Genomic DNA, 22,361 nt, shown 5'->3' with positions numbered 1-22,361 from the left:
GGAGGAGGCCCAAGGTTGACTCTGAGCTCTTTCTGAAAACAGTCATGTCTCAGCTATCAGGTGGAGGTGGTCATTTCTCTTCCAACCTTAATAAAACAGACTAAATATTATTGCAGGTATTCACCTGCAGTGTGAGTCATAATAGCAGAGGCACTTAAAATGTCAGTAAACATTTAGCTTTTTAAAAACTCCCCGGGGCTTCTGCAGTACTATTCCTCACACCCCAACCCTTCTACCTGACACTAGTTGAACTCACAAAAAAAAATATTTAAATGATTGAGTGAATTAAGAAAGTATGAGCACCATACCCAGGGGATACATCATCCTACAACCAAGAAGTAAAAAAAAACGGGGAGTTTAAAAGTAAAAATAAGTCCAACTTGATAGGACAAATAGAAACACTTGCAAGGGGATTTTTGACCAGGACAAGGGGCCAATAATATGCAGAGTTTAATCTCAGCAGGAATAATAGTACTCCTGCTACTACTACTACTAATAATAAGCCAGCTGAAATGAAATTCCTATTTACACTCACCAAATTGGCACAGAATAAGGGTAGGGGAAAGAAAGTCATGGTTACCATCATACTGCCAGTGGTGAGGTAAGAACAGCTACATGTTTCTGGAAGATAACTTGGTAATATGCTTTTCAAAGTCTATAACCACACCTTTGACAGACAAATTCAGTTTCCAGGAAGTAATCTCAAGGAAATGATGGAACAGCATACTTAGTTGTAGATACAAGAAGACATTCTTGGTTAACACTTAAAAAGTGGGAACAATCTAAATGTTTAACTCTACAAAAACAGTTGAATAAATTATGAGACTTCCATTTGGTGATATGCTCTTTAGTCATTAAAATCTTATTTTAGAAGACTATCGCTATGGGCAATGTTCATGATACATTGCAAAGTTCAAAGGCAGTTACTAAATAAGTTTGAATTTAAAAAACTAGGACAATGTAGTCATTAACATTAAAGTCATTCTTATACAGAATTCCTTAATAATTAATTAAAATTATTTTTATTTTCTCCGAAGATTATTTTTCTAATACTATAACCACAAAGCCATCTCATTTAAAAATTAATATATTTTAACTGATAAATAAAAACATAAAATTGTGCATAGAAAAAAATAAACAGGATAATACACATCTGGGTATGCGTTTGTGTGTAAACACACTAAAAACATACCCCCTATAACATATCAAAAGTTTACAGAGTTATCTTTTGTTGGTGGTAAACTACTTCTTCTTGATGCTTTTCTGTGTTTTCCACATGTGTCATCATGAGCAGCATCCATTACTTTAATAGTTCAGAAAGAATGGGTTATTATAGTCATCTAATAACATGATGAAATTTATTTATCTGGTTTTAGATAATGATTTGCTTATAAGTTTTGGGGCTGAGTTCCAAATTGGCCCCAAATTTGACAATATTGTAAAGTAGCCACTTTCTGGAGCTAATTACATGAAAATCTAGATTTCATCTCTCCAAATGTCATCAGTGTACTCAATGCTTTTTAATTCTTATTCTAAACAATGGTGTTCTCTTTGTCAAAATGGTATGCATTTAAACCCATTCTCTAGAATTGGACTTCTTGGCTACGTCTGCATTTTGGGAGGATAGGGGACACAATGATAATGGTGTCACTACTTGGGCTGAGCTGGGGAACACCCAAGGAGGCTATCATTTGTCAACTTTCTCAATAAATGCTACAATGGCTTTGTTCAATGGGTTCAGAGAAATAGGCACATAAAATCCACTTTTAGTGCTACTCAGTTAATGAGACTATTATTTAAAGAAGAAGAAAAAGAGATAGGACAGAAGGATTGGTAGGAAAAGAGAATCAGAAGGTAGAGGAGGAGCCAGGATCATCCAGAGTAAGCACTTACCTTTTTCCTAGCTAAACAGAGGATGTCCACCCCCTTGGATTGTGGACAAGTTCCATACTTAATGTTTTATGACATTCCTCCAATGAACAATATTTATGTAGAGGCATATTAAAACATGAGTCTTTATTCAAGGAGAAAGAACAGATATGTTTTAAATGCTGAGAAATTGGGTGGTGTTTACAAAGGAACACTGAACAAAGAGAATATTTTGGAATCTAAAAAATGTCGTCACTTCTAAAGGTAGACAGTTTTATTTTTAAAATCCAATTTACCTTTTAGATCATTCTCATTGTTCAGATTATTATTGAAGATTATTGAGATTATTATTGAGATTAGCTCAATAATTGCGGGTGTTATTTGGGTAAAAAAAAAAAAAATCTCTCCTCTTTTGGACAGATTTTCTGTGGATAAAGCCTGTAAATTAGTCTTGTGGATATTCAGCTATGGAACATCTCATTCATATTCATTTTTCCCTTGCCAGAGCTTATATTTGGATTTTTACCATGTCCTTAAGGGTTTTCTTAAAGGAGAAACTAAAACTTTTAATTTTGAAGAAGGAAATTAAGAAAATCAAAATCTTAATAATAATATGACAAATTCTGCCCTTTCATTGATTAATTGAATCATTCATTCATTCTTAAAATATATATTAAGTGCCTGTCATGGGACAAACTCCATCTTGGTTCTGGAGTTATAATGATAACCAATAATTCACATCGTCCCTGGACCTGTGGACCTGTGGATTTGATCAACCTTCTCCTTACCTTTATCTACCCAACAGGGCAGCCTCTAAGAATCTGAAGTGCTACAACTGTGCAGACTTTGGTTCTTATAGTTTTGTTTTGTTTTTTTTTTTCTTTTTTTAATTTTCTCATTAGGGACTACTAAATTCCTATTTGGTGGCTATTTGTTTCTTACCTTTGATTTACTTGACTGTGGAGAAAGGATACCATAATACCTAGGATATTCTGCACGATTACTGGAAAAGCAACCATTTAATACCGAACAAAGGTTAGAGAAACAAAATGATGTACATAAAATGATGTACATTTTTAAAATACCGCTCACTCCACTCGTGGGTAAATAATTCCCAAAAAGAAGAAGGAACACGAATGAGTCTTGCATAGAACTTGGCTATCTAATCAATGTTTACAGTAACCCTCACATTTCCTGGGGGCATTAATTTAAAGATGCCTTTGTTTTTGCCATTATGAAAAGTGGAGAGCAGCTGATGTTGGGATGGATCCTAGGGGAGGACCACAGTGCAGTGGAGTAGAACCTACATTTAAGCTAAACCTGAGCAAGAGCATTGTGGAGCACATTGACAGCCACTCATCCACTACAAAAAAAAAAAAAAAAATCGCAAGTGATTTTAAGCATGAAAGCGGCTGACACCATCACCCCACTTGATATACATGCTATCAGTAGCAGAGTGCATGAAAGGCAGAAGTACGCAGAAACGAGCTGGGAAAGCAGTTAGGGAGGCTTTCTCTAGGCACAAGGCTGGTTATACGACCTCGCCTGGAGAGGTCGGTAGCATTGGGAGTGAAAACGTAGGACAGAAACAAGGCAAGCTTCAAAGAAAATGAAAACAAACCAATAAAACCCCAAACAAACAGCAACAACAAAAAACCAAGCAGCCGTTTAGAAAACAGAATTTCTTCACGTGCTGGGTGTCTAGAGCTCCGCACTGGAGATGATATCAAGCCTACTTACTGCTCTGGAGTCTGTGAGGGGCGACCGGACATGAAACTGCGACATTCCTCAGGGGCAGAGGTCACCTGGCCTTTATCCGCAATGCTTCCCGCCTCTGACCTATGCAAACAGCACATTCCACCAATCACAACAGAGCAATACAACACCTCTTAATACTTCAGACTTTTCTATAAAGCAAAACATCTTTTATAAATACGCTATATGGCTCGTCACCGTCAGTCTGTGTTGTATAGAATTTACCAGGTCATATGCCTTATTACTCACCAGTTCCACTATTATTGCAAATGGTCATTAACTAAAAGCAGGATTTTAAGTTTAGGAATTTCTTTTAATCTTTGCAAGTGGTATTTAGTACATAATAGGCACAAAACAAATGTAGGTTTACTAGAAGAATAAACAACATGAGGAAATGTGTCTTTGCCACATTTAGAATATCACTTACTGAACATGGTGATAAAGTCTCAGTAATCACTTTTCCTTTCTAGACATGTAGAAAAGTCTAAAATATACATAATTAGTTTATCATAGAGAGAAAAGTTAGAAAAGAAGTTCAAATATATGAAAGTTTGGGAACACGTGAACTTCGATTCTCATAGAGGTAGTTATTTATTTAATAGCACCTCATTTCCTTTTCTAAGCTGCAGCTCAACCACATCAGTGATAGAACTTATTACCATCCCTGCACTGAAGATCTGCCAAATTCAGAGCATGTGAACAGCACAACTGAAGACAGTATTCTACTGACACAAGCAAACACCCCTATGCAGAGAGCTCCAACTGCCAACCTTTTACTGCCTGTAGGCTTTGGTTCCTGTTCATTCTCTTCCACTTTTTTCCCTGGTGCTAACTTCTCAGCACTGTCAAGCAAAGCGCTAAGAGCCACTCTCCTGAAGACATTCCCATGAGCTTCTTTGATAAACTGGACCAGCTGACGGATGTCACAATACAATCCCTGTTTGAAAACAAGAAGAAAGTTTGGGGAAAGAAAGACAGAGGTAGGAGCAGTTTTCAGAGGAAGAGAGGAAGACGGCAATTCCTTAGGTTTAGATAAGCACTGGAATCATATGAGGTACCCCATTTGTGTACAATGGATTGAAATGCAGTCTGTAAAAAATTAAAAAATAGGGCTGGGGATATAGCTCAGTTGGTAGAGTGCTTGCCTTGCAAGTACAAGGGCCTGGGTTCAATACCCAGCACTGCAAAAAAATAAATAAATAAATAAATAAATAAATAAATAAATAAAAGCAAAATAAAGAAATAATTAAATTTAAAAAAAAAGAAAGACAATTACTTCTGTTGAAACTTGCATATTTCCCCTCAACATTGTTCCTTTAGAACATCACCAAGGATCTTGCCCGTCATTTTTAGCATGAAAAAGCATCGTTACTAAGCAAGATTCAGGAGGCTGGCTATATCATTAGAAAGACATCAATCTACATTTTTGTCATTGAATTTATAAACTTTTTGTCTCTTGATTCTAAAGAGATCTGAAGAGATGCCTGCAAATAAAAATATAGTCAGAATTTTGTTTAGACTAGAAATTTCAGTCCCTGCTCTGCTTCTCCAAATTTTCTGATTATGACAAAATGTTCTTCTGTAGATACTTCTAGCAAAACCTGATTAATCAAAGGATAGTGAATTTTGCTGGACACATTAAGCAAATGATATGGATGTTGTAGCCCCTTTGAGTGTGAACTTGACTCTGAATTTAACACTATCATTGATAAAGCAACTTTTAAAAACATATGTTAGACTTTTATTAAGACATTAAGCTTCACACCACCCAGCATGTCCTACCTTTCTCTTTCTTCTGTAAAAAGGTAGTTACTGTATTCTTTGCCTTAGAAAAATTCATGGGAAAGCAGATTGCAGAGGTACTTAAAAACAAAACAAAACAAAACACTTTCTTTGATAGCTTTTGCTTTTGCTTTTATAAGCCTAACACCAGTGGGAAAATTATACCCATGATTTTTAGTAAAGCAGAAGGCTTTATCCCTTTATCCCTGCAGGATAACAGAGAGTGTGTGTGTGTCCCTGGGGCTTGTGGGTATCAGGGCCATATGCCCTTCACTCTGTTCTGCAATAGTTCCTTTATGGAAGGGGAAAGACCCCCAAAAGCAAGAGCTCTAAACTCAATGGAGAGTATACAGTTCTAAACATGCAGTGGGGGACACCATGTGAAATAATAGCTGTAAACTAATGATTGAGACCTGGGTAAACCACCTTGGACCCTAGAAGCTACCTAAGACAGAGATCTTTATACCACCCTATGAAGTGGGGAAACTCAAGAATGGCTGAAGTCTAATTTCCTGTCATTCTAGTGGGATAGAAATTCAAAATTGAGCTTGTGAAAACTTAAAGAAAATTAAGAACTAAATATTTCTTCTATATGTAAAGTTGTGAGAAAAGATTCATAAGCACTCACACATAATATAATCAGCTTATTACATTACTTCTTGCCATGAACAAAATGCATGTAAACATGGCCATCATGTTGAACTCATGGTCCAAGAATCTTGTTGGGTTAACTTTGACCATCAGCAAATGTTAATTCCCTTTGGTCTAGAGTTTTGCTCTGCTTACCTCAAGTCAATCACTTGAATAGTTTAGAAGTGCTGAAAATAATGTCCTTGATTTAGCTAGATTAGCAGATAGTGTCTATATGTGCAAGTAGCCAATTTCTGCACAGGGGTCTAGTATCTAACAGATCAGTAAGATGGAGACACACTCCTTTGCCTCCCAAAGAGACTTGAATTCATCTATTCACATCAGATTTGCCAGCCTTAATCTGTATTTACTCTCCCAAGCCACAGTTTCCTTGGGACAGTCAAATACTAACCTTGCATGGCCTGGTTCTCCTCCTCCCTACACTACTTGTGGCTTCGGGAAACACTGTCCTTAAGGAAGACTATCTAAAAGAGCATAGGGCTCAATTAAAGAAAACAAAACCAATTTCAGCAGCATGTATGCATTAATTTTTAAAGTAAGTATGGTTTTTAAGTAATGCTTGATACATCATCCTTTAATATTTCATGAAGCAATAAACTATGCTCTTCTACCTTCTTTTGAAGGGCTCAAAATACCTTGCAACGATTTTACCAGACATTACAACCTTTAAGTTGAAAACAATGAAGACATGCCAATCTTCAGATAAGATAATAAGATAATGAGGAACAAGGAGGAGCGGAGCATGGATAAGGCTCCGCTGTGAGTTACTAGTAAGATGGATGAAAATGATATCTCAGCATTAAGACTTCAACTTCTCTTCCTCATGGCCACAACGTGAGCAGTTTTCTCAGAGCAAAAGCTGAGAACTCCTTGGGAAGGAGAGGAGAGCTTCTCACCAGATTCTCAGGGCTGTGCAGTTCGTGTGTGGTGGAGGCACAGCGTGTGATGAGGGACTTAAACATGGCACTGACGATAATGCCTTCAACATTTTGGGCGGAGGATTTGTTGTCCACTGTGGTGAAGTTATTTCCAAACCCAGCCTTGTCTGGAAAGCAAAGGCACAAGTTAAAAGTAATGTTTCCACGAAGTTCCACAATCCAGAAAAGCAAGAAGTGCTCAGCACCCAGGAAATAGCAAAGGGCTGCATGAAATCCAGACACTGAGGATTAAAGATGCCTCTGGTTTAATAATCTCTCTGCAAACTTGGAAATAAAAGAATCAGAGCCTCCTTCACAGTCTTTTCTATGACATATTCAACTGCATTTGTGAAATATTTTGATCGATTTTTTAAAAAGTGATCGTCTATTTAAAACTGACTCCAGGCCTAAAGTCCACAGCTGATCCCCTTCCTTTGCTATATTTCTTTGTAGAATGCCTGGAATAATCTGTTATTAGAATTGTTTTCAGTCAAGCATATCACAAGTTTAAAAAACAATCAAGTGAGGATTCTAGTTGAGATCTGCATATGTTTTCATGTGATAATCAAATGATAAAGTCTGGGATGCAACCAGAAAAAGCACCTCTAAACCCACAAACATGTCTTCACTTTAATGGACTGTCACTTATATAGAAAATGAGCAACTGTAGCCTATACTAAGTTGCTATTCCAAGAATTTACTTTTTTAATTTATTCTTTTTAGATAATACATGACAGTAGAGTGTATTTTGACACATTATACATACGAAGAGTACAACTTATTCTAATTAGGAGCCCCTCTTGTGGTTGTGCATGATGTGGAGTTTCACTGGTGGTGTCTTCAAATATGAACATAGGAAAGTGATGTCTGACTCATTCTATTGTCTTTCCTAATCCCATTCCCCTCTTTTCCAAGACTTTAATCAAAATGTGTATTTTACTCAACTCAGGCATCATGCATAACATCCAGTTCACTGGGACGGTTGCTTTCAAATGGTAGCAAAGGTATGAATGCAACTGGAATTCACTGGCTTCTCCCTGTAACTTAGGTCTTTAGACTGAAGTTTTCTTAAAACCATGAAGCTATAAAATAAGTTGTGGGTCTATGTATGGTTCCATTTGCTTAGTTTTTAAAACGTAAGTCTATATGTAGGTGTATATGTGTATGTCAAAATTGTGTTATTACTGTTTACTATGACCACCTGTTTTGTTTTTCCTGTTTTATTGTATTAAAAACAATTGCCAAGCCCTGTGTTTGGCACATAATAATATTCATTTTGTATTTGTTGAACTAGCACATTTGTTCCCTGTCTCTTGATTGCTGCCTCAGTTGCCACAGAAGAGCAGGTCATATGAGACACAGGAGTATGAAGAGCAGTAGTATAAAGACAGCTAAGGTGTGATGCCACAATCTCTACCAAATTCCCGTTCCAAGGTGAGCTATTCTCTGAGGATGAGATCTGTCATCAAGACGATGTGCAAGCTTCTCATCTATACACTCTTGCACACACTCACACACACACACACACACACACCTGTGCACATTTATCTTTTTTCTCTTAAATCTTATCTCCACAAACTTATTGTGCCCCTGAAACACTACCTGCTTCCTCTTGCAGCGATTTCTCCTAGAACTCAGGTGCAGCTTTACTTACTGTCAGTGACCGGCTCCATACAAAATCCTAGCAAAGCATGCAAGAAGTCCACTACATTATTCAGAGAGTCCTTGTTCACATAGTCCCTCATGGTTTGTCGGAACTGCATCTTATCTAGCTTGTATAGCTTAGTGAGGCAGTGCTGGGCCTGCAAGGAAGGAAGAAAAGTGAAAAAGTCACAAGTACCAGCTTAAGCTGCGGATGTCGTTAATCTGAGACAGAAGACTTTGGAAGGCAAAGACTTCCATCCATCCCCACCCTGCTAGCCCCTCCTGTCTGATAAGAAGTGAGCAGAGACAGACTGAGTAGTCCAAGGGGAAAAACCCAAAGCTAATGTCAAATGCTGATCCCAGGGGGAGTTCTGTATTTACACCAAGATCAAAGCTTTAAGATCTTTTTATTTTAATTTATTTAATTTGTTTATATTTTTTTATGTGGTGCTGAGAATGTACTGGGCAAGGGCTCTACCACTTATCCACAACCCAGCCCCAAGGTTTTAAGATATTAATGAAAATAACTTAAAGCATAAAATTTAGGTAAGTGATAGAATTAACAATGCACACTTAGAAAAACTCAAAGGCTTTATGCAATGGGAAGAAGCATGCTACTGCCATGCCCAGCCACATTGAAACTAAATAGATTTAATAGAGGAAGTGAGGCAAGAGGAGTAGGAAGTGGATGTCCGGTGTGCTCCTATATGACCCAGAGGAAAAAAATCCTTGAAACACATCACAGGTGAAAAATAAAGTCCAATTTGTTTATTTGCATTTGAATGTGAAAGTATGGTATTGAAGTAGATGTTGACCTCATGGATACAAAAACAAGTGACAACTGACTAGGTCCTGCTATTCACAATGGATGTGTATTTCTTACAGTCCAGAAAATAATTTTGCCACCTGGCAAAGAGAAAGAAAACACTTCTCCGCATCAGAACCAAAGAAGGCAGCAGGCAGCATGATCTGGGTTCTTCTAGCCCTCTCCTGGTATCCAAAGGAAAAGCTTATTTGTGGGGAGCTTTGCTACCTAAAGAGTGTTTCTTGCATGTAAGTGCATCAAGTTGACTTTCACTCCATGTGTGTGATTCACCAAGTATCTCTTTATTACAGTTGAGACACGAAGAAGTCAAAGATAGCAGAGTCAAAACTGAAAGTCAGGGCCATGCCTCCTTATAGTTATTTCTCCTCTGCTATAGTACTCTCATTAATAGTTAGTGATGTTTTTGAGGAAATATATTTAGATTCCACCTACTTCCAAAAAGGATTTAAGATGATTGATAACAGAAATCAAATTGGTTTGTTGAAGAAGATGTCATCTGAACAAAAGAGATACAAGAATGTCCACAGCCATGGAATGAAGTGGGAAAATGGCAGAAGTCATCAAGATGAGGGAAAAGAGCTCAGGCTCTAGAAAGAAGGGCAGCTGGGGAGCACTGCCTTAATTGAGGATGAAGAATTTTACACAACCAGGTATAGGAATGGAAGTCAGATTAGGGAGGCAATTACTGAGAATCAGAATCCTGCTGGTGGATTTTTCCTGGTGACCCAGAAGAAAACTTGTCACATTGCCATTTTGACAAATCAAGAAAGATACTTGAAATTTTTGAAGGGAAAGAACAGAGTATAAAAGAATGAAACTTGGAATTAGTTAAAGACTTCTTGGTATGACCTTGTTATAATCTCTCCATCTGTACCACAGTCAGATGGTTTGGTATTTTTTTCATCCTTTATTTACTCTGTCTTAGAAGATTTGAAATTAGGTTTTTTTATTCCCAGAGAGTTTATTAGTTTCAAGATCTCAAACGGGCTCATTTATTTTTATTTTATTTCATTTTATAAAATACATGCTACTTGTTATAAAATGAAATTTGCAAAGCACTTAGGTAAAATGTTCCGCATGGAGAATTTAATTATCATTTCATAAAGAATTTGAGAAGCTCTTCATTATAATACTTATGAAGTGCTTTCAAAATCCTGAATTGGAAAATTCTAAAGTGCAAGTGTTCCATATTCTCCATAAAACACACCAAAAGGCATGATTTCAAATCTACTATTTGGTGGCCCATAGGCTGTCTATATGATATTCCTGAGTTCAGTGGGAAGTTTAAGCAAGAATAAGATTCCCAAGCCTTAAATATTTTGATTGTGAATAAACAGCCTAAATTTCTTCAAGTGATATAAAACTGGTATAGAATGAATTCCTTTCAATAACTCGGGACTACCAGCTAATGATTAGATTAATAATCTAAGAGGTGTTGAGGAATTATGTGATGGGATTGTTAGACACTTCAATAAATATCATGATAATAGTCTTCTATTTCTATAAACACACACACACAAAACATAAAAACAAACAAAAGCTATAGAGTATCTGACCTGGTAAAAGTGAGAAATAATTTTTTTTTTTTTTTTTTTTTAGTACTAGGGATCAAACTCAGGGCCCTGTGCTTGCAAGGCAAGCACTCTACCAGCTGAGCTATTTCCCCAGCCCAAGAAATACTCTTAACTTCTTAGAAGTTAGGTAACTTCTCACTAAGGTCCTATTGCTTAAGAGGAAAAAGAAGTAACAGCTATAAATCCAATGGTAGAGAAATTTAGAAATATCTAAATTCTTGAACCATACATTCCCTGGGGAGATTTTCTCAAATTTTTATCTTAATATGTTTACTGAACATGGGTAAGCACATATGATCTTTATGATGAATATAGACTAGATCTACAAAATAATGAAAGAATTGCCCTGTAAATCAAGTTGAGAAGCCAGGAAGAGAACAGTCTGAATTGCCTCACAGAAGCATATTCAATACCTGGGGAGAGAACAGCATATGGTGGACAAGAAGGAACAAAGGCTTCTTTTCTGATCCAGTTAGTCCTGCTTTCTGTGAATCCAGAGAGACAGGATACAGTTTTCCAAACCAGTTCACACTAGAGCATGACACTTACTATGTTTTAGCATTTAATTTCATGAAATTGGTCTTTGCATGAGGACTAATATGGTTTATTTAACCTTGAAGGCTTTTATTCATGCTGTGATAGAATTAAAAATCAAAGATTAAAGAATCACATACATATGTGCAAAGATGGAGGTAATGCAAGCTTTCTATGGTCTTACTAGTTCTTGTTTTAAATTCTTATTTATTTATTTATTTGTTTGTTTATTTATTTATTTATTTATTTATTTATTTTCAGCCTTAAAATCCAGATCTTGGTCAAGACATTCATGTTTCAAATTAATTACTTTGTAACTCCCCACATAGATGTTAAACTAAAATAATACAGCATAACAGAATATAAAAAAAGATGGATAAATATATAGATGATAGGAGCTACATTAAGCAAGAATTCAGCATGCCAGCACTATGTGAACACCTCATGGCAAAACCTAACACCAAGAAAAACTGGTCCGGCATTAGATTTTGACATGATCCTAAAACTCTGCCAAGATATGCCAAAGGGTTTTCTGGACTCAGATTTGCATCAAATCCTTTTTTTTTTTTTTTTTTTTCCTTTTTTGTGAAAAGAATATTTTCTTAGAATTTCAATTCCCACATGAGGCAACTACCCCTACTCAGGCTTGCTGCGAAAGTGGGTCATTGGTCAAGTCAGAACAGACAAGGCACAGTCAGTAGAGCTCATTGACAATGAGCTGTAATGTTCCATTGCAGAATTACTGTGGCAAGCCCAAGTGCAGAGTTTCAAGTTTCACACAGATCAAAGGGACATGATCTCAAATATGTAGAATTAGAGGTTCATTCTCAAGCAAAGCAGCCAGGAAACAACTGGCTACTTTTTGCAGTCCTGTTTTGTCCCAATAAGGGCCATTTTCCATCTCTAAGTAAGAACAATAAACTTAAGTCCTCAACTTTGACCCCTTTCTCTAATATGAAATATGCTTCTATAGTAGCCAGACAGATGATTGAAAATCATTTGTCATAGGTCATCAGAAGCTTGCTAAATGTATTCATCTGTGCAAAGTTCTTCCAAACTGCAATTCACACATTCCAATCATATACCCTTTCACCAACTGGTTGTTGGTCTGCTCTAGGCAAGAGGCAGAAGTGTTTTCCCAATTAAACTTTCCTAAGCCAGTTTTGGTTGTCTTGAGATATCTTGTGGGATTTCTCCCATCCCAAGATACCATTAAATTACCCTATAAAATAAAATATTTTTCAGGGAACACTGACCCTCATTGTCAAAGGACTCATTCCTCAATAGGAGGAAGGGAAGAGGGAGAGGAAATGGAATCTACTTTAATTCTCTTACATTCTCTCGGAATACCTGGTGTCTCAGACGATCTCCTGAGATCCCTCGGTGTCCTTCTCCACAACCATAGGCACATCCCAAAGACTTCACTATTTTGATGAGCATGGTAAGAGCAAGCCTATGGTTGCTTACAGGTGTACTTTCATCCTGGTACCCATGATCAAGAAACAAAAGAGAAGTCTATTCACTTTGCCACTGAAACACTATTGCTACTAAGATTCTATTTTACAATTAAATAAAATTTGTATGTTTTATAATAAGCACCTGCAATTTGGGAAATAGAATTGTCAAGGGTTCAACAAACTCATTTTTCTAAAATCTAGTTCATGAATGAAAAGAAAATAATTTGTGCATTTTGAATATCTTCTGGTGCTAGAACGTGAACATAGACCTTTTTCTCAGAAGATATCTTTCATACCCTTGAAAGTCTATTGGAACATCTACCTAGAGAAAGAGAGATGGTGGGATCATCAGTGATGAAGACCAATCAATTTTCTTAGGAAGTACCCTCATGAGCAGTCTTCTGATAATACCACCAGCTAAGGATTACTGCTGAATTTTTGCAACTGGGCAAATTTGAAATTTCATGGCAATTTCTGCTATTTTTGAAGAATTTTTCCAATTGCATACTTTCAGGATGTTATAATTCACATGCACAAGAAAAGCAAGAATATGCAGAACTTTATAAGCATTCAGCATGATTCTTCCCTTGAGGCTAGATTGGAAACCCTCCTGAGATGAATTATGAGAATCATTATCATCTACTTATTTGCTCCTTTTAATCCTTACTGTGAGTGGAGAACATGATGTCCAGAAAAGGAACTTCCTTGAAACATTTCCAAAGAAGCATAAGGAAGCTGTTGCTAAGGGATGATGCTAAGCCCGGGGTGGGAGAGTCATTACCTTTGAGAAGCAGCAACCTGCCTCAACCATCCTAGTTACATTCAGAGTCAGCACGTGCCCTGAAGACTTGGAATTCCAGCTCCTAGTCCATAATTGCACATGATGTTAGATAAGTTAATCTCTTTTGTTTCCTCACCTGTGAATTAAGTACCCTAATAGATGCCCTTCCTCCTTCACAGGCTTGCTGTGTAAAGCAAATGACATACTGGTGACATAAGGGATTTTTCTGTTAGTCATATGAACAGGTGGACGCATGAACTTTTGGGCCACACTTGGAAAGAGTACTCCAATGTGGGTAGGGTGTGGAAGAAAGGGCTAGGGAATTCCCTTCTGGGATGAAACGTTCATTCTCTGAGCTGTTGGAAGTGTCAATGGCTGACAGTCCTTAGCTGACCACTTCTGCTGGAGAGCTGCCTCCACCAAACAATCAACTTTACACTGTTTTCCAGGAGGCGGATGACCTTCCTTGACAGGTCACCAGCAGAAGGGTGGCCGAGGCAAACGTCTCCTTGCATCACCTAAGAACTGCTTTAAAGAGCCATCTTAGCTCCAGATACATTTCCCAATTAAGATCATTTTTAGTTTGGATTAAATCTTAGCTGCGACATTTGGTAATTATAAAACCTTGGGCAAGCTACTTAAGCACTCAGTGTCCTACAAAATTGCAATATTAGTAAAATAATATAATCATCTCATAGGTCAAAAAAGTAAAAACATTTAAGGTCCATAATAATAGCAAAATAAGTGCTAATTATTATTTCTAGGTCTAGGACACTGTTATTGTCTGAGGCACCTTTATGCAAATTAGAAACCCACCTATCCTGGTGGATGAATTGGATACAACCAAGCCCTCTGGGGGGACTAAGTCCTTGAACAAAAAGCTCTGTGAGCAGAACTTATACTGAATTTCATTCCTCACCAGTCCCCACAGTCATGAGTCTTTGGATAGTATATGGAAAACAGAGTCATGTAGTAGTGTCTCAGAAAAGGTCACCCTAAGCAAGGGCTTATTTGGCAGATTGGTTTACATATACTTTAAAATTATTATATGTCCCTTTAAGAATTCTGTAGCTCTGCTGGGCGTGGTGGTGCATGCCTGTAATCCAGTGGCTTGGGAGGCTGAGGCAGGAGGATCGCAAGTTCAAAGCACTTATTTCCAGAATATATAAAGCACTCAAAAAACTCTACACCAAGAATATAAATAATCCAATAGACAAATGGGCTAAGGAAATGAACAGACACTTCACAGAAGATGTACAAGCAATCAACAGATATATGAAAAAATGTTCAACATCTCTAGTAATAAGAGAAATGCAAATCAAAACTACCCTAAGATTCCATCTCACCCCAATTAGAATGGCGATTATCAAGAACACAAGCAACAATAGGTGTTGACGAGGATGTGGGGAAAAAGGTACACTCATACATTGCTGGTAGGGTTGCAAATTAGTGCAGCCACTCTGGAAAGCAGTATGGAGATTCCTCAGAAAGCTTGGAATGGAACCACCATTTGACCCAGCTATCACTCCTTGGCCTATACCCAAAGGACTTAAAATCAGCATACTACAGAGATACAGCCACATCAATGTTCATAGCTGCTCAATTCACAATAGCCAGACTGTGAAACCAACCTAGATGTCCTTCAATTGATGAATGGATAAAGAAACTGTGGTATACATATACAATGGAATATTACTCAGCCATAAAGAATGATAAAATTATGGCATTTGCAGGCAAATGGATGAAATTGGAGAATATCATGTTAAGTGAGATAAGCCAATCTCAAAAAACCAAAGGACGAATGATCTCGCTGATAAGCGGATGATGACACATAATGGGAGGTGGGAGGGGTTAGTGTTAGTGTTAGTGTTAGGGTTAGGGTTAGGGAGGGGGGCAAGAATGGAGGAAGGAAGGACTGTATAGAGGGAAAAGAGGGGTGGGAGGGGTGGGGGGAAAGGAAAAAATAACAGACTGAATCAAACAACATTACCCTATGTAAATTTATGATTGCACAAATGGTATGCCTTTACTCCATGTACAGAGAAACAACATGTATCCCATTTGTATACAATAAAAAAAATAAAAAGCCAGCCTCAGCAAAAGTGAGGTGCCAAGTAACTCAGTGAGATCCTATCTCTAAATAAAATACAAAATAGGGCTGGGGATGTGGCTCAGTGGTCTAGTGCCCCTGAGTTCAATCCCTGCTACCCTTCCCCAACAAAAAATTCTCTAGCTCTGAAACCCTTTGTAAGGATCAGTTCAGGTTTTTCTTTCTTTAGACCTTCTGGTGTCCTTGGGATTTAAGCTGCTGTCAAGAGGACATTCAGAAAGAGGCATCAAGCTACAGGCAGAAATCAGAGATACTAAATAATATTTCAACTTCTCTGTATATAAGCTAGTGGTCAATATGGAAATAGAAATTAGATCTTCCTTTCTGTCCCCTCCCATGTTTCTGATATTAGTCGGCTGAAAATTAGATGAACTTCCTGATTCCACTGAAAATAATAGATAGTTTTAGGGAAGAAGAGGCCTTTGTGAATCACAAACACAAGCCACCTGAACTGGCATCAGATTTTATTTCGCAAATTCTTTGTACTAAAAAGAATATCATTTTGAGAACTAACTACAAAACAAATGCATCTTGGTTGCTGTTTTAGAGATGATATCATCTGGTTTTAAAATCCCCTATATTGATTCAAAGTGATAATTTTGGTCAAAATAACATTTATAGCACCAAGCTATAGTATCTGGAATAATGTCTAGGTATACTATATAATTAAGGCAGAAGAAGAAAATCCTAAAGAAAGGGCTAAGGAACCCAAGAATATTGAAGCAGGAATATTTGGATCAGAGTCCATGAATATTGGGAAGATAAAAGTAAGCTGTGAAATAAAGAAACACAGGTGATAAATGCACATTAATTATGTACCAGGTGGGACTGGAAAGAGAAGAAATTGTAAAAGAGGAGGGAACTCTGTAATTCTCATTCGAATGTAAAAATCTAACACCCTATGGGGTAAATGGACAATTTATAGTTTATATTATGTCTGTGGATGTTAGAATTCTATATAGTATAATCTTTCACTTGTAAACACTTGACCTGTTATGCAGATTGTTACCTATTAGAGATTCAAGTCTCTTGTTGGTTTCAATTTCTGAACAGCATATTCCAGCTACAATCTCAAATCAAAATCAGTGTGAGTTATGTGAATTTAAGCTGTGGTAATTTGTATTTAAAACTCAAGAAGAAAAAATAATGGATTCTTGACATTAAACGCAGAGATCATAGCCAGGTTTTGCCAAGGCAGAGGGAATGAAATTCTGGAATGATCAATAATAGGAAGGCAAAAACCTCTGGGAGATGATACACTAAGACATGAGGGGACTGAGACTAGAACATACTCAACCAACATCAAAAACATCAACCAACAATCAAGCAACATTCTTCTCTTGCTTTCCCCTTAATTGTGGTTACAGTTAGCTGCCAAAAATCTGTTATCAAAATCATAGGAAGAACTTTATACTGAAGAAAGCCCATACTGCTTCTTATGGACTGGATATTTGTGTCCTCCTGAAATTCATATACTAAATCCTTAAACTTTAATCTGATTATATCTGCAGATGGGCTTTTGGGAGTTCATTAAAATTAAATGAGGTCAGACACTGGGACCTGGGTCCAAAGGGATCAGGCTCTCTGTCTCCCTGCAATGCACAAAGAGGAGGCCATGTGAGCACACAGCATTGGTGGTCTCCTACAAGTCAAGCAAACGGCCTCCGATTAAACCCACACGGCTGGCAACTTGACCTTCACCTTCCCAGCCTCTAGAACTGTGAGGAGTGAATTTCTGTTGATTTGGCCATCCAATTTACAGTATTTTGTTATTGCAACGTGAGTAGACTAAGACACTACTCAAGTTACACCATGAAAATCTCAAGAAAAAGGCTATCCTTGGTGGCATTGAGAATTATGGAAATGGAAAAAATGCATCTGAGATGTTCTGTTGCAGAAATAATATGACCAGAAAATTCATTCTAGCAAAGCACTGATGACAATGGTTTGTGGATTTAAAACACAGTCCAATCTCTTTCTACTCATGCCTGCTGAGAACCTAAGAGATTTCTACATTCAGTATTTTTTTGCTCTAGTGATTAGTTGCTATTCTGAGTCAATAAATTGCTGGCAAACCAGCATTGGAAAGAAATTCAGAGCAATATTTCATGAGGATGTAGAAGGTGGTTCAGTCATACCTTCTCTTGGTTCTTATCATTCTTCTCATAAGGGCCTCCTCCACCTCCTCCACCTCCTCCTCCATCACCTCCTCCACCTCCTCCATCTCCACCTCCTCCTTCTTCTCCTCCACCATCTCCAGCTCCACTAATAGAAGGGCCCCCCAATCCACAGCTAGAACTTCCAGATACTCCTTTGAACTGGAAAGTTCCTTCACTTGGTCTCTTTTCCATGGTCTCATTTTCTTTGTTTTCACTCTTCTTTCTGTTCTTTTCCACGCAGGGGACTACACCAAGTTGAAGCAAGCATTCCACAATGTTTAGTGCCACATCACAGATGCGAGAGCTGATGTCATGGTTAAGGACAAGATAAACAGCCTTCAGAACCACCTGCAGAAGACAAACAGGATGATTAAGTTATCTATTCCTAATAGATTTGTTTATTCTGTTTAACCCATTTTCTTTGTTTGTGCTATGCACATGGCATAAATCAGGCAATTTTCAGATTTTCTTATCTAAGGTGCATGGGGATCTTGTGTATATGCTTAATATAGAGTTTATATCATCCAAAGAATTAAAATCATGTATTTTCTCACTTAAGTCTCCTCAAACTTGCCATGATATACACAGTTAGTGGGTATAGTGAAGAATGGTGAATTAAGGGGAGAGTAATTATTTACCCAAATGGAAACTTGTACAACTGATATTTAAAATGAGTGTGTTTCAATTCTCTTTCACTTTCCATAAATAATGAATAAAGAAGAATGATATTTTTATGCTCATAATAAAGTAACACTCGCTTATTCAAAATTGTATCATTATTTACCCTTCAACTTCAAATGTATAATATTTGCATGTTTAAATTATGCCCTTTATTGATTTTAATAGTTTAAATTATTGCTAAGCCAGGTTCCCTAATGTGCAATAATAATGTTTGTGAAATGTAATTATAAAATATAAACCCTTTCATTTGCTAATAACTACACTCAAGAAAGGCATTCTTGAGAATGCAAGTCTAACTATTTTAAGGACTTCCATTCATTTTCTCTGACTACACAGGAGGTTTGTAGTCTTGTTGCTTACATAACCAAATAAAACAAATGAACTTCCTACTCTCTTTCTGGGAAGAAAGAGGTTTCGCAAACACACAAACATACGCTTTATATATTTTTATTGAGGATTCACTAAGATTTTTGAATTATAAAAATATTCTTAGATCAGATCAAGTCCAATGCAATGCCTGAGGGAAAAAACAAAAGGTACATCTATGATGGTTGACACATTAATGAAATTTTTTTATGTGGGTAGTTTTTTTCATGTTAAGATTCAATACTTCTAAGAATCTCTATGCCCTTTTACCCAACCATGTAAAATTTGGGTTAAACAAACAACATCTTTCTGGCCTTCAGAAGAAAAATTCTTGGTCCTTACAGAAAGATCAAGCATGCCATTCTTATGGACAAAGTTGTTGGTCCCATCGATGTGCTCTGTGTCCTCCAGGTAGCTGTAGTTTATGCAGGAGTCTGTGAGGCTGCGGGGCAGGTTTGCACAGGCCAGTGGTTCGTGAGGCATCTCTGGGATAGGCACCTGGTTGCAGAGCTTCCTCATGTGCTCACTGAAAAAGTCTGCATAGCCTACGTTGAACGATGCCAGCGTGGTATTGAAGGTCGCTACTGTGATCGTGGAGATCTGGGATCGCACTAATAAAACAAAAGCAACGTCTTAGATTTCCTCATCGTCACCTGCTACATCAGCTCGACAGTTATGCTATTATTTAAATTATGACCATGATCATGGCTGTAGCTTTGACTTAGAGTCTCAAAGTCATCCTCAACTCCCACAGAACTGCTAAAGCTGTAAGGCCAAGTAATATTGATAACTAATGAAGGCTACAGAAAAACTGAATTGCAACTGGCTTCCTTAAGCTGAAGTTGGGATTTACCTTTTGTCTAACACTGACTTAGTTCACCATTATTGATCATGGTAGGTAGATTTTACACACCATTAGATGACAGACCATGTTGACGAAAACTAGTTTAAATGAAGTATTTTTCCTATAAGTTATGGCTGTTAAAATATCTTATTTTTATCTGGTGTATTACAAAAAAAAAAAAAAAGAGAGAGAGAGAGAGAGAGAGAGAGAGAGAGAGAGAGAGAGAGGAATTTTTCTTCTCCAGTTAAAGTAATGGAATATAAATTTGTAACTAAGTGATACTTGAAGTACAGTTCAAAGAGGGATCAACTTGTGTTCCTATGAAAGCATAAGAATAAGAATCAATTATTCTGTTAAGAGTTAAAAAAAAAAAAAAAAAAAACCTGCCTTAGAATCAAATTATTCTGTTAAGAATAAAAGAACCTACCTTAGATTCTACCCAGAAACATATTCCATCTGTGTAAAGCCCATAAGGCACTTGTCTGAAATAGAATCTGTGTGAAAAAGGAATTGGTGGCCCTGAAAGACAGTGATTTTCTCCCCACCGATGGTGTATAAGCCCCTCCAAAGCATATCACAGAGGGAACTGAAGTGCTACATGCTTTGCAAGCTGCCATTTGGCTCCGTGGGCCTATGGTATTTTGAATACAAATATGAGTGGCTCATCTCTGGTCTTCCTTTAGAGGTCTGGTGGTCACAGTGTAGTGACAAAATAGCTCTTTCTGGTAAGGATTCACTAAGAATGGCTAAAAAGTAAATTATCCAGTGGTAACACAACAATGAAAGATTTCAAAAAAACTCAAGTGCAGTACAATCAACATGGAGCACGGTGTCAGCACAGGGAACAAGAAGTCTGAACTGCAGCGCCAGCCCGGCCCAGCACCCACCTTCCTTGACGGTGTTCTCTCCGTGGCTGTTGGAGGGGTCAGGCAGGTCGCTCACCAGGGTGTGGTGGGAGTGCGAGTGCCTGGCGCTCAGGCTCTCCATCTCCGTGGCTGCGTCCGAACTGCCCCGCCGCGTCAGCTTCCCTAAAATGGAGGAGAGCGCGCAAGAGGTTTCTAAAATCTGAAAGGTTCTCTGCTGAGACTCTCGCCTTTCCTAAGGACAGCAGTGAGAGTGAGGGGGTATTAGGAAGAGCGGAAGACACAGCCAAAACAGCAAGAATTGAACTTGCCTGGGGTGTAGTCAAGGTCGACACGACTGATGGAACTGCCTGTGATAAGGTCAGCCCCAATCTAAGCCGAATGTCAGAAACCATCTGGCGGCCCTGCCAACTGTCAGCTCCTGATTTTAAGCTGGCCGTCTTAATAGGCCATCCCAAACAGAAAAATGCTTCTTTCTCTTTGCTTCACTTTTTCCTTTATTAAATACCAGAGTTAAATAAAGGCTTGTCTTTCTATTAACCAATGAAAGTTAAGGCTCAGAATCCTTTAGGGCCATGTTTCTGCATCTGGAGCCATCTAAAAAAAACAGGGCCTTTACCTGGCTGATGACGCAGAATTCTTACATAATTACTTATTTACTTTTGTTTGCTGTGAAAACACAGCATTATTTCAGTACTGGGGACCCTGCAGTTGGGACCAAACTTCTTGGCTGAATTGTCCAAGAAAGACCCAGACTTTCCAGGGAGCCACAGGTCAAGAGTCCTGAATAGGCCACCAGAGCTCTGCCCCACTTTAAAAGGTCTTTTGTGATCACCTAAAATGGTGGTTTGCCAGCCTCCTTTTTCCATGCCTCGCCTGTCTTCTCCAAGCCCTGAGAAACTTCCAAAGGAGAATGTGCTACGGGTGGGGGACACATCCAGATGGTCCTCATGAAGCAGGAATGGCACACCCATTCTTCGGGGCCTCCTCTTCCCAGTGTGGTGGAACGGAATGGAACCTTTCCTCTCGCGGTCTTCTTTGCGGCTCTTGAACTGCAATGATAAGAGATGAAGAGTCAAGCGCAGGGCAAAGAAAAGATAGCCTACTTCTCAAGGGGCTCCATATCCTGTCGTACAACACAGGAAATGTTCCAGGCAGAGGAAACCCAGGAAGTCCCTGAATGTCATTCAGTAGAAATGGGCAAAATGTCCCTAATTTGTTAAAAGAGAAAAGAAACTAGGGCTAGGGTTATGACTCAGTGGTAGAGCACTTGCCTAGCATGTGTGAGGCATTGGGCTCGATTCTCAGCACTGCATATAAATAAATAAAATACAAGTCTATTGACAACCAAAAAAAGAGAAAAGAAACTAAGCAAAAGGTCATACATTTCATAGGTCTTTCTGATTGGTGGATTAAAGGAGTGTTCCCAAAGTGTGCTTCCTGGACAAGCAGCATCAGCATCACTTGGGAACCTGCTAGAAAGGCACATTCTCCAGTGTATTCCCAGACATACTGTATCAGAAACTCAAAAGGTGAGGTTTAGCAATG

At 38.0% G+C, this 22,361-nt stretch overlaps 1 protein-coding gene across 8 annotated transcripts in view; it reads right to left on the bottom strand.

The window, feature by feature from the left end:
* UNC80 (unc-80 homolog, NALCN channel complex subunit) overlaps window positions 1-22,361 on the bottom strand; it is a 203,932-nt gene that overhangs the window by 143,160 nt on the left and 38,411 nt on the right. For 6 of the 8 annotated variants that reach the window (XM_079134589.1, XM_079134594.1, XM_079134590.1 and 3 more), the window contains exons 10-18: window positions 21,649-21,865; window positions 20,838-20,978; window positions 19,449-19,717; window positions 18,039-18,407; window positions 12,888-13,034; window positions 8,629-8,776; window positions 6,954-7,102; window positions 4,395-4,561; window positions 3,610-3,708 (exon numbers count right to left, since the gene is read on the bottom strand). In XM_079134589.1, the coding sequence (XP_078990715.1) occupies window positions 3,610-3,708; window positions 4,395-4,561; window positions 6,954-7,102; window positions 8,629-8,776; window positions 12,888-13,034; window positions 18,039-18,407; window positions 19,449-19,717; window positions 20,838-20,978; window positions 21,649-21,865 (1,706 nt within the window). The remainder of the gene's footprint in view (window positions 1-3,609; window positions 3,709-4,394; window positions 4,562-6,953; window positions 7,103-8,628; window positions 8,777-12,887; window positions 13,035-18,038; window positions 18,408-19,448; window positions 19,718-20,837; window positions 20,979-21,648; window positions 21,866-22,361) is intronic. The other 2 variants (XM_079134593.1, XM_079134596.1) reach the window with 1 other exon arrangement.

The sequence above is a fragment of the Sciurus vulgaris genome, assembly GCF_902686455.1.
Source record: "Sciurus vulgaris genome assembly, chromosome: 3".
Lineage (NCBI taxonomy): Eukaryota > Metazoa > Chordata > Mammalia > Rodentia > Sciuridae > Sciurus > Sciurus vulgaris.
This window is presented reverse-complemented; position numbering and strand designations above follow the sequence as displayed.